The sequence below is a fragment of the Typopeltis vanoorti genome, chromosome 17, assembly GCF_054136105.1.
Source record: "Typopeltis vanoorti isolate ZY-2024b chromosome 17, IOZ_Tvanoo_1.0, whole genome shotgun sequence".
Lineage (NCBI taxonomy): Eukaryota > Metazoa > Arthropoda > Arachnida > Uropygi > Thelyphonidae > Typopeltis > Typopeltis vanoorti.
The window spans coordinates 31,175,437-31,196,037 of record NC_143565.1 but is presented as its reverse complement, the minus strand read 5'-3'; the positions used below and the strand labels follow the sequence as shown (position 1 = coordinate 31,196,037).

Genomic DNA, 20,601 nt, shown 5'->3' with positions numbered 1-20,601 from the left:
TTTACTTAGTTTCTGTGTTCTGTTATACCGTTAAAATAATAAACAACATGTTCAATGAACACATAAGTCTGTCCACACGTTTAGAAATAATCCATGTTGGAATGGAATCATTCATTCCTCACTCTGTTGAAATTTCCCAGCTCAACCACATGCCAGCCTGGTTGACCAAGCGCTTAGCATATCTGCTCTACAGCCAAGAGGCTGCGAGTTCAAATCCCGCATAGGCATAGATGTTTGTGATTGTCTTTCATCTTCATACATTCATTCTCCCAATACGGACTGGGTCACAATGGAAGTAGTAGACCCAAAACCTCCCACAGCAGGAGAGGCCTGCAATAAGTAGAAAAATAGGCAGTTTATCATTTTAACCATGCTTTTCCCAGATGTTCCAGTGAAGTCCAAGAAAAGCAATCAGCTTGTCTTAAGTGGTTTGAGACTAAAACACCATCTTCCTACAGAGTTCCATTCAACACTTGTAAAAGTAACACTAAAAGGGCAACATCTAAATTCGACAAGGATAAATGTAAAAAACTTGCTGCTTGTGCCACTCATAAGTTGCACCTTTTAATCCTTCACCAAAGCTGTTGGGCACAACTTTTGTCTATCTGTGCTACTTCCTCTATCTTACCCTAATGGTAGCATTGTAACATCACCTAAACACAAGGCTGATGTCCTGGCTTCATTCTTCTCTTCCAACTCCTCCATAGATGACTATGGCAAATTACCTCCTCCTTTTCCAACTTGGAAGTACCTGTAGAAGAGACATAGAGCTGAAACATTCTGTGAGATAGAGATTGAAGTGAGCCTGTGAGGGAAGAATCATCTATGAGCAGAATTGCTCTTCTCTGGACAGCAAACTTGCAGCTAATAACCCTATATAAATCCCAAATCCACCCATCCTAAGAATACTGTTTACACATTTTTGAGGTTTTTAGCTGCTTGGGTATAAAATAGCTTCTTGAGCAGAAAAGAATGCCTATTTCTTTAGAAGCTGAGGAAGCTATTGATGTGATGTATTTGTGCCAAGAGAGGTTGGAGGTAAATGTCAGTCCAAGGAGAGAGAATTCATCCTGTGTATTCATGAGGATGAGGGAAGGTGAGCTGAGATCCTTTTTTTGCAAGAAAAAAGCATGACTGTGTTTTGGCATCACTGCAGGTGACTAGGTTATCCTTGCCCAACTGAAGGATGGTATGGTGATCATAGTTTAAGGCACTGGTTGCAGATGATCTTGCTGCTACATGGTTTGGCAAAGGATGGTATGGTGATCATAGTTTAAGGCACTGGTTGCAGATGATCTTGCTGCTACATGGTTTGGCAAAGCTATGGATTGATTTGTAGTGATTGAGCATAGGTCATTTATGTGTAATAGAAATAGGATAGGTGAGAGAGCAGAGCCCTGAGCTACTCCTGCATTGGTGACAGCTCAGGCACCCCCCCCCCTCTTCGAACAAAGTTCGAAGAGGGTGCCATCCAGCATAACACATGCTGAATATCCAGTTAGAGGGTGATGCTAAAAGGTTGGCTTTTTCTTTTGGGTGCTGCCATTTGGATGGGTGAGAAGTTGCATCCAATGGCTTTTGCAAGGGATCAGAAGGCACAGCTACCATTTGGACAAGAGACAAGTTATGAAATTGAATTTGTTGATAGTTAATTTACATTTGTGTGCTTCTGCATAGGTTGAGTACAAAGCTTGGGTTCTTGATGCAAGCCACCTGTGGTAAGCTGAGCATTTTTCTTCAGCTGCTTTCATACATCTTCTGTTAAACCACAGCTTGGAAAGTGGATGTGAATTTTGGATGGAATGAGGAATGAATGCCTTCATGCCACTGTGGATAATTTCTGTGACTTACTGAGTGTGGGTGTCTAGGTCAGAAGAGCAATAGTCATTCCATGGGAGAGAAGAATAGTAGTTCTGGAGGACATGAGGTTGGGTGTGGTCAGAGGAGTGACATTCTGTGAAACTGGAAACTTGCACAAGATTGTGGTCAGAGTTGCCCAGAGGAGAGGTAACTGCTACAATGGAAGGAGAATTAATTTTAAAAAAAGATCAAGGGTATTGGGAAAGTGGAGGGAATTTATCTGGAATTCTGGTAGATAGCTGTACAATTTGCATTAGATCATTGCTTATAGCAAAAACTTCATGTCCAGCTTGATTGGTATTGTTGGAGGTGAGGCAATTGGAGTTGTGGACATTCTGATAACCTAGAGCATCGGTTCCCAAACGGTAAGTGTACCCCCGGGGGTACATGCTGGACCATAGTATTTTTGTACTAATTTTCCTTTCTCAACTCATTACCTCATTTCCACTATTTTGCATTAAGATAGGCACTGAACAAAAGTGTCAGTATTTTAAAAAACAGCTATTTTAAAAAGAAGGTACAATTTATAGAAATGAATTTACAAGAGGGTACACAAGTGGGAAAAGGTTGGTAACCACTGACCTAGGGTAATGACTTCACTGTTTGGATAGCTAGATTGTAGAGTTTCATGGAGAGGAAGGTGAAAGTCTTTGTGGTTTTCAGATTTTGGAGACTGGTAAATGCAGCAGATGAATTTGACTAAGTGGGCAAGGAAACCTTCAGCTAGAGGAGGCTGAAAGCAGGGGATTCCAAATTGGCATTCTCTGGCAGGCAATGTCAAAATGTACAAAGCACAGGTGCCACCTTTGTGGCAAAATGAATTGTGAAGAGCATAATTTAGGCATTGAAGTGTGTTTGAAATAGCTGCAATAAGAGAAGAGAAGGTCTGGTTTGGATGAACATCATTTATATCACAGATGTTTGTAAATTGGATGTGGAAATGTTTTTTTGTAGGGATTTTGGTAAGTTTGGAATACTGAGTTTGTTTGGATGAACTGGTTGTTTAGGGTGAGATGACCAGATGTGTGTGTGTTGGATCTTACTTTGGATCCGACATGTTATTTACTACGATGTTCTTAAAAATAGTTGCTAGTTGGTTTCTAATTCAAATATAGAGAAAATTTATATTTAAAGACTGCGTCACTTTATATCTGAATTAGTTCAAGAATTGAAGATAAACCAACTCGCAACTATCTCTCCTTTTAGGTGTTAATATTATATATACTGGCAGAGTATATTTAACTTATTTATCACTCCCGCTTTGGTTCGAATATTTTATGAATGGTGCAGTAAAAGAGATTCAGGCAAAATACAACTTTTGATTAACAAAAACAGACATTTAATTTTAGAATCACAAATTTTACACTTAACTTCAAATCACTAATTAAGTTATTAGAAACACTTCAGCCTTCCTGGCAATACAGTCATACAAACTCAGACAATGGTAATTCTGCTATCTCTATTACAGTTTTCTCACAGTTCCTTAAGTTCCAAATACAATAAAATTGCAGTAACACCTCTTCATAAACAAACACTTTTAATTTTACACTTCAGTTAATCCTCCGCAATAGTTACTGTTAATATAAGGAAATTCTAGAATGAAACACACACACTTCTCTGTATAGAAATATTAATGGTTGGAATAATCTTACCGATAATCTTCTATCTTCATCTACTTATACACCTTTTATAACTGTAAACACTTTAAACAGTAAACGGCACTCATTAAAATAATTCTTCTAAGCAATAACTGAATTAATCATCGGTCACAACACACATAAACAAACGTTGTTGCATAAAGTACTACTGATCACTCATGAAATAGGGCAATACAATAATTCCTTAACTTCAGGTTTTATATGCACAGTTGTTCACTCTTCTGGCATTCAATTAATTCTTAGACACTACAATTCTAAACACAGCTATCGGTAAACCTCAACTTTACAGCTCTACTATTCTTTAGTAACTTCGTGCTTTGCTTCAAGGTTCTGTGTGTCCTTGAAAGGTCGGCCCTGAAATTAAATCTCAATTCAAGTATTGCTAGTCTATTTAGTAGTCATTCAGCTGTCTTCCGTAGCTATAATTGTTATTCTACAACTTATTAGCTAACCGCCTCTCGACTAGTAGACTTTATTAGCTGCTTGAGTGACTTGCCGACTCGCTATTATCGCACTGTGATTTTCGAATGCCGAAAGCACCGATTCCAACCTAATGCCAATCCCTCTCTAATAAATCTCTAATGCTCTCCCTTTTCCAGCGTTCCTCGCTTTTTATATCAGTTTTTCCCACCTAAATTCTTCTCGTGATTTCTTTAACTAATTCCTTTTTAGTAAACTTTCAGCTTTCTCCCCACGTTCTGTTCCAAAAATGTGCTCGTTCACTTACATTTCCATGACAACCAAACAAAATATAATAAAATTGAGTTATTGCATAACGTTAAACTTTACAAACAGGAATAAATAGAGAATATTTACATTTCAAATAATGCGCAGTTAAATTATCAAATACAAGTTCTTATAATATTAACATAGTAATAATTAAAATAGCTTAATATTTAATACAGTCTTTGTATTATTAATACATACATCTTGATTAAATAATTAAATATTAGACAAAATTAAGGTAGTTATATGAATATTAAATTGTAAAATAAGTTGTTTACAAGTCTAGCCTTTGTGATGGAAGATCATGTTGGATTCTGAAGCAAATAATAATTACTTTAATCTCTACGTAATCAGAATCCAACATGTGCACATTATTCCAGGATGTGGTTCTGTCTCTTCTTGTGAGTTTTTCAATAAACAAGTAAACGACACTGGCCATCTTTTCAATATGCTCATTAAAGTTTGATTCCCTGTCTATTAGTGCCACAAATCCCTAAATTTATCAGTTTCTTGGAGTATTCACTTCCATCAGTATGATGCATCCTTGTAATATTTTCATCACAAAATTCTTAACTTTATACTTTTCCATATTACACTGGCACCATTATCTTTTGCTCATAATTACCATCCTATTTAAATAATCCTGCATGCACTCTCTACTAGTGTTTCTAGATCTGAGTATCTAGATGCAGTGATTCTTTTAATTTTTAAAAAATGTTTATTTGGATTCAGTGGTTATATAAATATGAATTTTGTTGATTTTTGCTACTTATACTTCCTGTGATAAATGTACCTTTTATATTTTAACGCATTCACAATTGATAATTTAAAAAAATTGCATTGCCCATTGCCCAGATTTAACATTTAGTTAATAAAAAGTATTAATCTTCTGTTAGCAAAAATTAAGGTATTTTACACACACACACTTGAGGGTCAACACTGGGCAACTGGGGGATCTCCACATTCAGAGAACTGAAAAAGGCTTGTGACCTAATGTCCAGTCCTCACATCGTGATGTACTCTGTTGAGCATCTACCTAGATACTGAATGAATGAGTGGGCTGACAATATGGGATTTAGCTGACCAAATTGTATACTTACTGGCTTAAACCATAACTCAAAATTATGGTACAACATAATAGTAGAGACAGAAGTTATTCCTCTCTTTTAAGACCTTTGTCCATCTAGATTACTGTGCTCAGATCTGGTCACCTGGGTTTCTTGGGGATGAGGAAGTAGTAGAGGTGGTCTGTGGAATGCTCCTTATGGGAAGATAGGCTAAAAAGAGGGGATATGATAGAAACAGAGCCACTTAAATGATTTTATAGGATTAATGCAGGGGAAGTGTTTCAGCACTTGGATAGAGGGGACAGAGCAAGAGGTCATCCCTAGAAATTGGATAAGAGTGTTGTTAGTAGGGATGCGAGGACTAGATCTTTGCTCGGAGAGTGGTGAATGAATGGGTTATCCGTCAGTTGCAAGTGCTTTGTCTATTATTGGGTTCAAGGAGAGGTATGATAGATTGTGTGGATAGTTTGGGTCTCTAATGATGAGTTCAGACTCCATAGAGATGCCTGTACAATGTATGATCACTATATAGTAAAGCTCTATTACACTAAGTTTAATATCACTGATTCTAACTATTGCCTTGCCTTGCAATGGAATTATAAGCTATCTGACTGTTCCACAAGTAACGTTTTTTGAATAGTTCTTTCTCTCTCATTATTGTATGTTTTACAGGTTTCTACAAAATTCAGAAGTTTTTCTTCAAGTCAAAATGTTCTTACTAATTCTGATTTGCTTGAATCTAGCTTGTTCTTCAGAAATTAGTTTCTATTTTGTCATCTTCTCATTTCTTAATTAGTATTCTTTAATACCATCTTATAGCTGTTACAAAATTTTCATTTTATTTTTTTTTTCCCAAACCTAAAAAAAATGTAATCAGGAGTTCAACTATCTGAAGAAGCCTAATTCATTAGAGGTTCAGTGGTGTAAAAAAATTAAATATCAGAGGGACAAATTAAATAAAAGTTTATTTATTTAGCTGCCTCACAGCTATTTATTATACACAAGCAGTATAATAATAAATTATTTAAAATAACTGGTGTCAATTTATAATTGTAACAGACATGAGAATTAGTCTAATTTTTATAACCCTGTTGGACGCAATGAAGTTTACAAGGCCAATTACAAGTGTTGTAATCGGCCTTGAAAATAACTGTCTCCCATAGTTTTGGTAAATTAACACAACTACTTATTGAGGTTTGTGGAGTGTTTATTGCTACTGACAAAAAAAAAAATCTGACTAGTAATGATTTGTACTGCACTTTCTTCCATCTAATCCTGTGTGAAAGGGGGGGGGGGAGGGACTCTATAGCATAGTGTCTGCCAATCCTGATTTGGTGTACCAATGGTAGCAAATGCATTTCTTATTCTTCAAGACAGATGGAAACAAACATTTCTGTCTGTCCATATTAAGCCAATTCACAGGTATGAGGATTCATACATTCCTGAACGTGATAGGAGGGAGTAGTCCCCACCCACACACCATTCCTCTTTAAACAATGATCTTGCCCCTCTCCCTAGACCTAAATGTTGCTGTTATTCCTGGTCATCATCTTTTCTTGCACACTTAAACATTCACACTGTGTCTTCCTGTCACTCTCCCCATTTGTCTGTCTCTTGTGTTCCCACTCTTTCTTTTCACTTATGCCACACCTCTCCATCCACAAGCACTCCAAATCAATTTAAATGTTCTCCATCTCTCAAATTCATGAAGTGAACTCCTTTCTTCTTGCACAACCCCCCACTACCATACCATTCATAATCTTCACTAGCCATCTCAATTCATCACTATCATCCCTGGCAAACACTTGACTACCTTTCTTACCACACTGTTATTTGTGCCTACTACCACTGCCAACTCTTTTGCCCACTTAATACTGATGTCTAGTGCTTTACCCAATCTCTCGTTTTACCTCCAGGAAGCAAACCTAATGCGCCTTCTCATTAACTACATCTTTAATAATTGATTCCCCATACATAGCCACTCTTATATCATTCATCACCTTTTTTCATCATAATACTATCTTTTATTCCAGTCTTTTTCACTCTCCCATATGTGTTCTCATTTCATTCTGCAGTTGCTTCATCTCTTGCTTTCTTATCATGAATTGCTGCTGCTTTCATTGTCCTTATTTTCTTGCTGCCATTCACTGTCTACCTGCTCATTTGAACTTTCTTCCTTATTGACTTTCATACTTGCTATCCTAGTCAGTTGGTCCACCTTTCATGTTATGCCCTTATTATTATCTTCAACTACCTCTTTTACTCTTTCACTGTCATTTACTTCCTCAACTCCATTCTCTACATTGTTCTTGATTTCACACCTTTCAGCATTTGCTTCTTTCACTTCATTTTCCCCTCTTCTGACAAGTCTTGCATTTCTAGCTCACAAAGCACCTCCAACACACACCCTCTCTCACAATTCATACCACAATCCATTTTCTCTTGGCAAAGAGGATATAGTACAGACACTACATCTCAGTAAATCCCCAATGTGAAATCCATTGGCAGCCATGGTTTTTGTTCTTATCAGCACCAGGAATAGCACTATTTATGTGATGTACCCTTTATGAAGCTGTCAAAAACAAAACAGTTATACACAAGGATACTACTACCAATAATTATTAATAATATAAATTATATATTAAAATAAATCTCTTATCTATAAGTCTACTTCATACTGCCACTTGACTATGCAGTATCTGGCATTCAGATGTCATTTAGGGTAGGCATAACTATTTTACAATTTATTGAATGGTATAACAACAGAGGCTATTAAACAGGAAATAAAAGAGCTCTGAAAACAACTACTGAGTATAGAAACCAGGTGGGGTGGCATAAAGTGGATGCCCAACAATACTGTATCTTCAAAAGATGGCCAGGACTATTTGTTCTAATGATGTTGTAGGTCTTGCCGCTGAACTTGCCTACCTAAAAATACTAAATGTCTTTCAGTTCCCCTACTGAATATACAAGAATGCAGTAAAACTATTAATATCCCATATTATCCAGTGCATACCTGGGGGGGGGGGGATAGCCAGAGGTCTTAAGAAATATAAGCTCCCACCAAATTCAAACCACATCAAATTAGCAACCTTCATTCATTCTCCTAAAGACACTACATCTCAATAAACCTCTAATCACAAGAACTGCAGTCTAATGTGCCTTGTACCTGTAAAATAGCTTGCTATGGGAAGATCTGTTGACACTTATCTCAAAGAATATAAATGCAATTACTGCCATCATTACACTGAGTCAGAACTGGACGATGGAAGGTGTACATAGTTTGGTATTAGCAGCACCGAAACACTTCCCAGACTTCAATAAAGATGGCCATATTAACTTACCAGAAATTTGGAGACCATTGTGTTAAAACCAGATCTAACTTAACATTTATAACTTTTGTTTAATCCAGCAGTAGAGGGTGCCAAAATTAGGATTTTTTTTTATGCCTATTAAAATTTTAAATTGTATTCACTAATAACTGATTGTCACCTGAAGTATAAATAAACTATGCTCTGAAACTGCTGAAATATTAGCAGCTAAATAAATGAATGCTTTTAAAGGAGACACACACACAGCTGAGATTAAAGATTAAAGTGGGTTTCTCATATTTGAGCTTTGAGGGCTATTTTGACCATAAGAGGTAAAGATATTCATGATATCTTCTTTTACTTTATTTCATTTAATTTTAAGACATTCAGACATTCAAGATCCTTATCTTGAATACACTATTAATTATCTGACCACTTTAGCAATTTACAATTGATACCAGCAGGCAAACCCTAATATCGGATATGTCCAGTGTTGGCTTTGATCACCTCCTGCATCCTTTGAGGGAAGCTTTCCGCCAATGTGCAGCAGACATCCGGTGGAATTTGCCTCCATTCCTCCGTCAAAACAGCACCGAGTTCAGCGACAGATCGACGATGTGCCGCTCCATTTATCCCACAGGCTAGAGCAGTCGTTTAACACCCATCTTTTCATAACATTCCATAATAATAACTGCAGCTTAGTGGCGTGGGGCATTGTTGTCTTGATAGTAACAGAGATCATTCCAACTACTATGTAGACAGCACCTAATTATCAAGGTACTGAGCTGCCTTCGTGGAACCATGGACAATGACTAGTGGTCCCACTCTAAACCAGCTGAATGCACCCCACACCATTACTCATCCACCACCACGAAACTTTACTGTGGGTACAACATACTGTGTTAAGAGGTGTTCACTAGGCTGCCTCAACACCACACTCTGCCATCAGACTGGAAACAGGTGAACCTTGATTCATCGCTCCAGAGTACTGTTTTCCACTAGTCAATTGTCCAGGCCAGTCGGTGATGTTCAGCTTGTGTGCCACTGCTCTTCCATGGAAACACAGTAAATGGAGTTCTTTTTATACAGTATTAGTCTTCATCATGGTGTTATTGACACTCTGGAACTCATCATGGATAGTCTGTGCCAGTTGCAGTAGATTCTCGTGTGCCATCCGTTATAATAACTTCCTGTCTCTGTCAGTCATTTTTGGCAGCTGACCTGGGTGTTTTCCTGCACTAGTGATGCCAAAATGTCTCCATTTGTTGATCACATCACCAACCGTTGATTTTGGATTGAGTGGCAATGGCACATATGAACATGACACCTCTCTTGAAGTCGCTGAGCTCACGTTGTGTTGCCATATCACCAACCGTTGATTTTGGATTGAGTGGCAATATGAACATGACACCTCTCTTGAAGTCGCTGAGCTCACGTTGTGTTGCCATACCACCTCTATTCGACTGCTACAATGACATACTGCCTCCTGCTATCTATCTATACAATCGTTTTTGTTATTAACAAACCTGGAATGTTTAACTTCAAATAACAAGAGTGTCTGGACAATTATTAGTAGATAGTGTATATGCAAATTATAGGTCAGATTCAGTTCTGAATCTGTTACTAATATGTAAATTATACTATTGTTTAATATTTTACCTAAGTTTCCTTTCCATTTCAAGTGTAAATGTTTCTTCTTGCATTAGGCTAGTTGTATGTAGAGGCTGTTGACTTTGCATCAATTGTCTCAGTATCCCATAATGTAAAGCACACTTCCTTTTGGACTTCTATCTTCCTATGCATTATGGGAAAGATCACTATCCAGAAGAGTTTTACTTTTGATTAAGGTCTCATCAGTAAGAGCCATATCCAGAAAGATACTACAGTTGAATTAATACAGAAGTCATACAAGATATCCAGAGTATTTTAATAAGGTGATTCTGTTACTTGTATATAGAAAATATTTTCATATATGAAAATAGAGCATATTTTCAAAATCATTAAATACCATGGTATCTTTCCATGCCTAGCTCCCACTGATGAGACTTCAGTTAAGGTCAAAATCAGTATGAATTAGTGATTCTTCCCATAATGTATATAGCAATATGTACATTCAAAAGGAAGTACTTTGCACTTAAGTGAAGTCAACAGCCTGTATGTATGGTATGAGTGACTTAATCATGAAGATACTTCACATACAAACTTTGTTTGAACAATTAAATAAGAATATAATTTCTTGGCAACTATAACTTAGTGAAAAAAAACTTTCTACATGTATCAGATGTGATTTTTTTTTTTAGAAAAAAGTGCAATTTCTTTATAATAACACTGTACTTTCTAGTGACTTAAATTGATACTTGTAGAATGCTTAAAGTGATTTTTTCCTCCCTCATTTGTTAGCTAATTCTGTATATATGACTGGAGTTCCACCACCATATCCTGGTATTTATCCTTCTCTCTATAATGGAAACACTGCTGGTGCCACAGCTACTGCCAGTGCTCCTCCAGCTATGTCAGCTGCTGGTAAGTGTTCAAGTTTTTGCTATAAGCACATTTTCTTTGGCTTTTATGGACTTAGAGCATTTTGTCAAAACAGTAATGTGTATTTGCTCTTATTTTCTTTTTAATTGAAAAATTTATCTACTGTAATTGAGTTGATGAAGATGTGGATATCCTTTAATGCCATCAAAGATGCAAAAAACTTATATTTTTATAAGCTCTTTTCAACTGGAAACAAGTTAGATGGTCTACGTGAGATGACAGTTGTTTCTACCCAGGAAACAGTTAACCCTATATGCATAACAGACTGTGCAGATAAGATTAACTGCCCTGTGAAGCCAAGTTGCATGGTTGTCACAAGCTGGACCTAACACCCGAAGAGAATTTAAGTGCAGTTTAAATGTTTATAGTAAGGTAAAACAATATTTTGACAGATTCAGGTTAGACATTCTACTGCATTGCATTAATAAACAGAAATTTATCTCTTATTACAGGAGCATGAAATTTATATCCAAATTTACTTCATACATTGATGCAAATGCTATTTACATAAGTATATGTATAATTCATCTTCATGTTGATTGATATATATTTGCAAATAAAGATGTAAACACCAAATTTAATTGTGCTGGATTAGAAATAACTCTTGATCAAAGACTGGAGACCACAGATATGAGAATCCTGAGAAAGATTAGGAGACTGAAAAGATAACATCAGTGGCAGTATCATATTAAAAACAAGGCTATTAGGAACAAACTTGACATTGTTAGCAAAGCTAATCTCAGGTGATATGGCCACTTAAACAGAATGGCAGAGGAAAGATTAGCTAAACAAATGTTCTTTGCCAGGATGGCAGGGAAAAGATCAAGAGGAATACCAAGATGTAGATGGATTGATACAGTAAAAAGTGCTTCAGAAGATAGAAATATAAGATCTAATAATATTGGAATGTTATACTTAACAGGTTAATCTGGAGGAAATTTGTAATGATATGTAACTTAATGTAGTACTATCATAAGATCCTATACACCCCCTGAGGGTATATGTCAGGAATTTGGTGATGATATCCTGTGGAAAGGCTTGTGAAAGCAGATGTAGTTTTATCTTCTATAGATATGCTAGTGAAGACTAATTGTAAATAGAAACTGACCATTAAATCGGCCACTAGATGGAGGGAAGGAGCAGAAGTTACTATACTTGGCTTTTAATAAATGTGCTAAAATTTGGCTATATGGTAAGTAGAAGAATCTACATATCCAACAATGGGACAAAGAGGAATGTGTTTTTTTATTGTAGATTCTAGCAAAATATTAAAAAAATGATGTGATCTCAAGATTTCCATCAAATCTCCCAGCACACATCTGTTTCACTGCAAGTCTATCACTCATCGACAATCAACTGCAGAACATGAACTTACTATTAATATATATCGTATCTTTGATCTCTAGAATATTAGCCACATTGTAGCTCCTCTACTATCTCTATTGCTGCGTGTGTGTGTTCGTTTAACAAAAACAAGCAACATTTAGGTCACAAATTCAATGCTGCCCTTGTCTGTAAGTAAACCCCATAACCTACTGTTCCAGATAATTATGTAATTAACATCTCAGGATGCCCTTTAACTGCAAGCAAAGTTCTTATTCTTTCCAAAGGATATGAATTTGTCACAGTTCCTAAGAAGATGCCTTACATAGATTTTCTTTTTAATATTGAACAGAACTTATCCACTCTCTCTAGTGAGGATGCCATTAAACTTTGTCTGGAAGTACAGATAAACTTTAAGTTGCAAGACCAATTTTTCCATTTCTTTATGCTTGCAGAAGGAGTGTGAATATTTTACAATGAATAAAAGTAAGGGCAATACTAGTTGTTTAGTCAATCTCAGGATGCTCCAGTTTCATTCTTACAGATCTGATGAACACATTGGGTAGTGGTTAAACTTATATCAAGCATAAATCTGAAATATGGATAATTCATGGAGCATACTGTTGCCACCCAAGATGAACCTATCTCTTACTGTAAGGCCAAAAATAATTTTTCCCTGCTTTAATATAATCACTTAAGATTTGAATTTTGCCATTAAATTTTTTTTTTCCCTATTTGATCACAAAAGAAACAAAGAAATTATGAAAGAATTAAATCAAGAACCAGTAATAGAAAAAATTAAATATACACATAAACGGATGGAGCACGTTTAAAGAATGAAAACAAAGATTACCAAAACAAGCCTTAAAGTACAAGCCATTAGCAAAAAGAAAACCAGGACGTCCTCTTAAACGATGACTTCTAAGGCCAGAACAGGCCATGCTAGGCCTAAATCCTTGATACACATGATGATGATGAACAAAATTGTGTATGGGGAGCACATACTTAAAGCAGTTTAGGTATTCAGTGGTATTCCTGTATATCAGCATGCAGTTGCAAAATATACCTTGTATATTTTTCTGTCTGCAGTCATTTAGCTTGTTTCCATTGCATTTATCTCGAGTGCTACATGATATGCACAAGAGCCTTGTTATAAGGCGGCATGCTCAAATACTTTCATATCGCTAAAATTTAAAGCATGGGTTACTCCAATAACCTCCATACCAAGTAGTAAACAGCTTGCTCAGTTAATGGTTTAGCTGTTTACAAATATTTTGTCAAGAAATTATTTTTTTTCTCCTGTGTTTTAGTGAGGGAGTTGACTGATCTTGTTAACTTTATTCAGAGATGAGGTAGAAACCTCTGATAGTTTCAGAGGTTTCTGCCTCATCTCCGAAGAAAGTTAACAAGGTCAGTCAAATTTAAAAATAAAAAGTTATAATCCCTGCTACAAAAGCATTTCACTGAAAAGAAAAATTATATTCTTCCATTTATGGGTAAAACCTCAGTCATTGATATCTTCTACAGATGCATGAAATCAAAATTGTAGCAGTTCCAAAGAGTGATCAATGTTTTTAATCTTTTTTTCCTGGATATTGCTGTTAGAATATATGACTTTCAGAGTATCCAGGCACTATATGCTGAATGGCATAAACATTTAATAATTTGCAGTCAGATTTCTATTGCTGTTTTTGTATGCAAAATAAAAGGTGAATATAGTCACAGTAAAACATTGGATCTGAAATATATGTTATGATTATTTCAGCATGAACTTCTATTTAGCACTAAACTAAAACATTAGCTAAACAGCAGGAATGCTTAATATAAACTAGTAAATTAATATATTTGTCATTAGCATGCCAGGAATGATTTGCTAAATTAGGAGAGAAATATTTTATATTTCAGAGTTAAACTTGTTTTTCTTATTTCAGATGCTAAAGCACAAGAAGCTGCACAAAGTGCTTATTACAATCCTTATACTCCAAATTATGCTTATGTACCACCACCTTACCCATCACAGTATGTAAGTATATCATAGCTATGGTACACGAGTTATCTTATTGACTATATATAAATTGCATTTGTATGATATCATTATTGTCTTCATGTAATTCAGGTAGTAAATGAGAGATATAACCAAGGATTGATTTGAAAAAGAATCTTGGAGGAATTAATATAAAAAAAAAGTGATTTTATATAGATAGTTTATTAAATGGGTTTTCAGTATTTTTCCGCTTTCACTGAGACTGACAGTTTGAAGTATTTGTGGGACTTCTTAGTAATCTGTTATACGTGTTTCCTACAGAGCTCATTCTACTTGATTGAAATCTCTTATACAAAGTGACCTAAACACAGTTCACCTCATCCCATATTAAACAAAATAATGTACAGGAGAAGATTTATTTATTAGGGCATCACCAGTATAAGATACAAATACTGATCATGGCAGTAATACCTAAGTTTATTATCCTCCTTCACAAAACCATCCATGTCTTGTTAAAATCAGTTCTAGATTCTAAGGAAAATCTGAATTTTTATCTTGCTAAGGTAATAATGATAATTTGACAAAATATTGGAAGGTAATTAAATTTGTTAATATATTAGTCTACATTATAATTCCTTAAAAAATGAAGTCATGAATAGCCAACATATGCCTTGCCACCATAATGAATTTTTAGTGGATGTTTCTCTTCACGAGCATTTTGTCAAAGGAAACAATGGAATTACTCTGATAAAACTTTGATTTTGTCATAATTTCAGGTTATTTCATGTCAATTAATTTTAATAATAAATAGAGCATACTTCTATGTATAGTCCTCTATTTGTTAGCAAAATTTATTTCTCCTACCTACTGAATTACTTCATGGAAAACTTCAAAGAGTGTTCCAAGATGTTATTGCTTATACTATCCAAATATGTAGGCCCTTGGTATGATAAACATGCAATTTGGCAAGGTTCTTTAACTGCACTTCAGGTTTTACTATGATCAGTGCCTTTCATCCTGCGATACAGCAGTTTACTCTAGGAATATAAAAAAAAAAATTACCAACATTGAATTCATCTGCCAGATAGCTTTTTTTTTTTAAACAACACTGGACAATATCTTCTTATCACCATTGAGTCATTTGTGAACAGTTTTATCAGTGCTGGTCTCTCAGGAAGATAGCAATCATGAGTATCTGAACACATCTTATCTTAGTTGGATGCCTAAGGCCCTGCACACAATAGTTGTTCAGTGTTACATTTTTTTTTTTTTTTTTAAATATGTACTTCCATTTCAGTTCAAGAAATCAGTCTTTTGGCAGTGTAGATTAGCCTGTTTATCAGGCTTGTTTTCAAGAACACCCACAGGCCATGATACTATTATGTATCATGTTGGAACATCCACCACCCACTCCAGCAACGCATTCTGGAAACTTGCTTGCCTTTTTATGTATCTTTTACTAGTTGTGTCATGTGACCTTTATACAGTTCCAGGGATGACCTCGCATTCTCTCCTTAACTATTACATTATAATTCCTCCATATCTGTCTCAATGATATCATCTCTTCTATCTTCTGCAGACCATATCCCCTTAATCTGTCTTCAAATACTTAACATTCCAGAGTCTGAGACAGTCAGTTGTTTTCTTATTTGCCATTTATTTTATTTCATATAGGGTTCCTCCCCTGTCCCTTAGAATAGGTTAAGCCCTCTCAAGGAGGGATTAAGTGTGTATTTTATGACTGCAGGTCCATGTGTGTGTGTTCACATGGCTGGTTTGCCTGTTCTACGGGACGAAAAACCAGAGTTTCCAAATAAAAAAAAATCCTACCTCATATGAGACCGGGTAACTCACCTTTAGTCTAAAGAGACCAGACGTCCTTATTTGCCATATAACCAGGTGACCAGGCTCTTTGCATTACAGCAGCCATTTTCTGCATAACTTTTACAACTTTTGTGATGTGTCCCCTAAACTTCACTTTCCAATACGATAAATCTCATTCATTACATCTTCTCTAGCTACTTAGCAACACTGAAGTGGCATCACCGTTCCCCAACATATCAGAACTTCCTGACATTCTCTTACTAATTTAAGCATCATTAGCAAGCATCCATCTCCTCTCCAACAATATCATTGATATATATATATATATATAAAACAGAACCCCATGGTATCAGGACACTTGCCTCCCCATCCTGTTCAGTTTTACTAATAGTTTAACATGTGCTTTGGTAAAATCCAGAAAAATCACTCTAAGCATGTCCTGTTTTAATGAAGTTACAAGATAAACCACCCTTTCTAGTACTATTGCCAAGCTCTTTTGTACATTCCTTTAATATGCTGTGATATCCCATCTAATCCTGCAACCTTATTAACATCAAGGCTGCTTAAAATTTGAACATTTCACTGATTATATCTGCACCAAATGGAATGTTTGCCTCCAGGAACCAATCAGTGTGTTACATAATGTTTTTTCTACTAGTGACATTTGGAATTCTATAGTTTTGTCATCTAATCTCCCATTCATATTTCATTATTATATAATGCTACATGCAGTTGAATTTTGCTGTAATAAACTACTGGAAAGTCCTGATTGAAGCCTCAGATTATGCTAAATATCCATTATCTCTTCCTCTGGTCCCTTTGCTATGATGAGTCGCTTATGTTTCATTAAGTGCTACAGTTTTAACAGGCACATAAGAATTCATGTATAATGACAATTTAATGTTCTAGCAACATTTCAATTAAGATTAAAAAGTTCTGTGTTGTATTCTAGTCTTATATTCATTAGTAAACTTATGAGTGAATCAGTAATATATTTCTAATCAGTATAGCTGACTTTATAAGACAGACAAGCTCTGTCTCTATAGACTCTTTTTCCTGTATTTCATATAATCAACCAGTCTAATAGAGTTGTAGTTACATTGTTGCATTAGACTCCAGAACATGGGGTTTTCAGTAAATATGGCCACAATTGTATGAGGCTTAAGTTTGTTGCTTTCGCTTCCCACCACCAGCTCCACTCAAAAACAATGTGTTAACACACTGATGAATTTATTGCTTTCAAATGATTATAACATACATGCATGCATGTGGATAAGGAAGAAACCAGTGTATAGGTAGGATATCCAAAGCAATGCTACAAATTTAAAAACAACCCTTCCTCAATTCCATGTTGATTCTCGTAGACCATCCGAGGCACCTCGGAAAAGATTACCAAAATCTTAAAAAAAACATGACCTGACCTCTTGTTACAAACCTTACAGAAAATTGGCATCCCTTATCCGCTCCACTAAAGAGCAACCACTTCCCCTAGACCTGCCTGGTGTTTATCAGGTCCCGTGCAGTTGTAAACTGTCTTACTTTGGCCAAACAGGCAGGACAGCGAATATCAGAACACAAGGACTACATCCATTTTCACAAATACAGTCATTCTGGGCTTGTGGACCATGCTCTGGATACACGCCACAGAATACGGTGGAAGAAAGCTACAGTGATACACCGTAGCAAATACAAATTTGAAAGACTCTTTATGGAATCAGCCTCAGCACTGAGAAATTCTCCAAACCTCAACAAATTTGGGTGACTTACATCCGCAGACCTTCAGCCCAACGGCCAAGAACACCTACTTAGCCCGCTAGAGGGCACCATCAGGATTGTTAGGAGAACAATAGCTTCATCTTTTCATTCCCAGTTTCTGTGTTGTAATGCCTACGTGCACGTAACTTTTTTGTAAGTTCCTTTAGAAAATGCCGAAAAATATTTATTAAAGTTTAATTTATATTCCTTAAGTGTTTTAATAATCAATTCCATGTTGCTCTCTGTAGCAGCAACAAGAGTAAGATATCCGTGAGGTAAAATAACTTGAAATGTAGGATCTTAAATGAACTCAGCTCTGTTTAAAGAGGAGTGGTAACATCTTCCAGTTTTCATGTGTTTTCTGGATTTTGATAAGTGTAGTTGTAATTATTTCAACTTCTGCAGTAAATTATGTTGATGTGTATGGTATTCAAATGAGAATTTATTTCAGATATTGAGGAGTTCTGAGATAAGTCAATCAGCATATCAGATCTACTTAACACACCTAAGTGGCTGTCAATCCTGCTAATATATCTGATCAGCTTTCAAATTATTGTAATAATCTTTCAGGTGATAGGTGTAGGTTTACATATAAAATACCTAATTTTAGAGATGAAGGTATATGGTTGACTTCCACTATATACAAACTGAGACAGCATGGGGTTTTCTAGAGCGAGGCAGTTGCAGTGCATTTTTTGATGCACCTTGCATTTCACAAATCAGTATACAAGTCAGTGTATTTTTTCTCATAATTATTGTTTAGGTTTGATAACAGCCTAAAATGAGAAAAAAAAAAAGTTGAACAAAACAAGACTCACTTTTTTGCATTTAACAATTAAATCCCTGCCCTCTGAGCTCTATAAAAACTTAGGATGCAGAACTAGTTCCGTTAGTGAAACACAGGTGATTAGAAATTTTATATACTTATTTTCATCCTTTTAATTTTAAGTTGCTTTTATTTACAATAGCACTTGTCAAATTCAGCAAATAAAGTACAAAATCGCATTTTCATCAATTTATTTTATCATTGAATGTTACTATGAAACTATTGTTTGTTTTTTTTTAAGTGAATGTAGGTTAGTGGCTTTTGCCATTAGGCTTTCTACCAATGATCTCCCATGGTGTGCTGCAACTACATATAACTAACTGAATTAGTCAAAGGTTCTTCCTATTAAAATTCTGTAGAGAAATTTAAAAAATGTTAATACATATTTTTACTCTTTTAGGATGGTCCACCACCTCCTTATGCTGAAGCTACCAAAAAGAGCCAGTAAAGTTAAAATCAAACATGAAATGCAAATATGTAATCAAGGTTATGTATTGTCACTTTTTTTTTTTACTACTGACAATATCTGTCATAGCTCCATGATTCTATTCCAGCTTGAAAATGTAGTATTTACTATACAACTCTGTTCTAATGTATATAATTTTCAGATGCTCTGTTGTAATTTCAGCAAATGTATAATAAAAGTCCTTCAATAAATAAAGGCCTCTGTATATATATATATATATTAATTTTTATTAGTACTAAATTTGAAAATAATTTGCATCCCGTACCAAAAAGAATTACGCATATGTTCATGATATGTTTTACAAAATTTGCCCACCACCATAACTGTGAGTGAAAGAGCTACTGCTCCACCATTAGAGAGACACATGACAACTGTGGGATGTAAAAAGCTAACGTCTATATAAACAAGTTTACAATGAATACTGCCAAACAGCAGTTCGACCCACCAATCCCTAAGATTCAGTAAAAACGTTGGCAGTACAATTACTTTTTTTAAACTTCTATAACATTAAACAAGACATTAAATTTGCCCATATGAAAGTTTAAAATACATGTACAGAAAAATAGCAACTTTTTAATAGTTGCTCGCTTCTGCACATGAAGATGAATCAACATGAACAAAGTGTTATCTTCATTGTGTAGAATGAGCTTTCTATATATACGATCACTTGCAAATTTTCTTCTCACTATCAGTCTTTCCATTTGAGCAGTCAAGGCCAGTTACATTTTATCAAGTGACACTGTTCATAAAATGCATGGAACATAGTTTGTTAGTTGCACCTTGTCATCACACAACTCTTCAGGAAAGGAAAAAATCATGCTCCATCTTCATCAATGTGACTGAGCTCTTCAATCTGTGCTGTGGGTGCTTTACACTGCAAGAGCAAATGAGAAAAATGCATAAAACATATATACTAAAGTGATTTTTTTTAAACTACTTTGCCTTCCACTATATGATTGCCAATGTTATTCAACTTTTTAGAACTTAATTGAATCTATGGTAATATGAGTAATAAGATTAATATTGTCAACTTACTAATGTTAAATTATCCTGCTCAGGATAATTTAACCTTTTCTGAACTGTTTCATGCTAGACAAATTTCAATAGCATCTGCTTGATGCAAGCAGTACCCTCAACAGAAATAAGTGAAATATTTCATATAACAAAATGAAAACTTACCAGCATAAAGCTAGTGATAAAACAAGATGAGGTTGAATTTACATTTTATTGTTCACTATCAACACAGGCATATATATACTA

At 35.4% G+C, this 20,601-nt stretch overlaps 2 protein-coding genes across 5 annotated transcripts in view; one reads left to right on the top strand and one right to left on the bottom strand.

Moving 5' to 3' along the window:
- Wbp2 (WW domain binding protein 2) overlaps positions 1-19,536 on the top strand; it is a 99,577-nt gene extending 80,041 nt beyond the window's left edge. Inside the window, exons 6-8 of the mRNA XM_090407683.1 lie at positions 11,023-11,145; positions 14,418-14,509; positions 19,276-19,536. Of these exons, the coding sequence (XP_090263809.1) occupies positions 11,023-11,145; positions 14,418-14,509; positions 19,276-19,323 (263 nt within the window). The 3' untranslated portion in view covers positions 19,324-19,536. The remainder of the gene's footprint in view (positions 1-11,022; positions 11,146-14,417; positions 14,510-19,275) is intronic.
- A 179-nt stretch (positions 19,537-19,715) lies between these two features.
- Positions 19,716-20,601, bottom strand: part of l(2)gl (LLGL domain-containing protein l(2)gl) — a 437,582-nt gene continuing 436,696 nt past the window's right edge. For all 4 annotated transcript variants that reach the window (XM_090407678.1, XM_090407677.1, XM_090407680.1 and 1 more), the window contains one exon: positions 19,716-20,215. In XM_090407678.1, the coding sequence (XP_090263804.1) occupies positions 20,156-20,215 (60 nt within the window). In that variant the 3' untranslated portion in view covers positions 19,716-20,155. The remainder of the gene's footprint in view (positions 20,216-20,601) is intronic.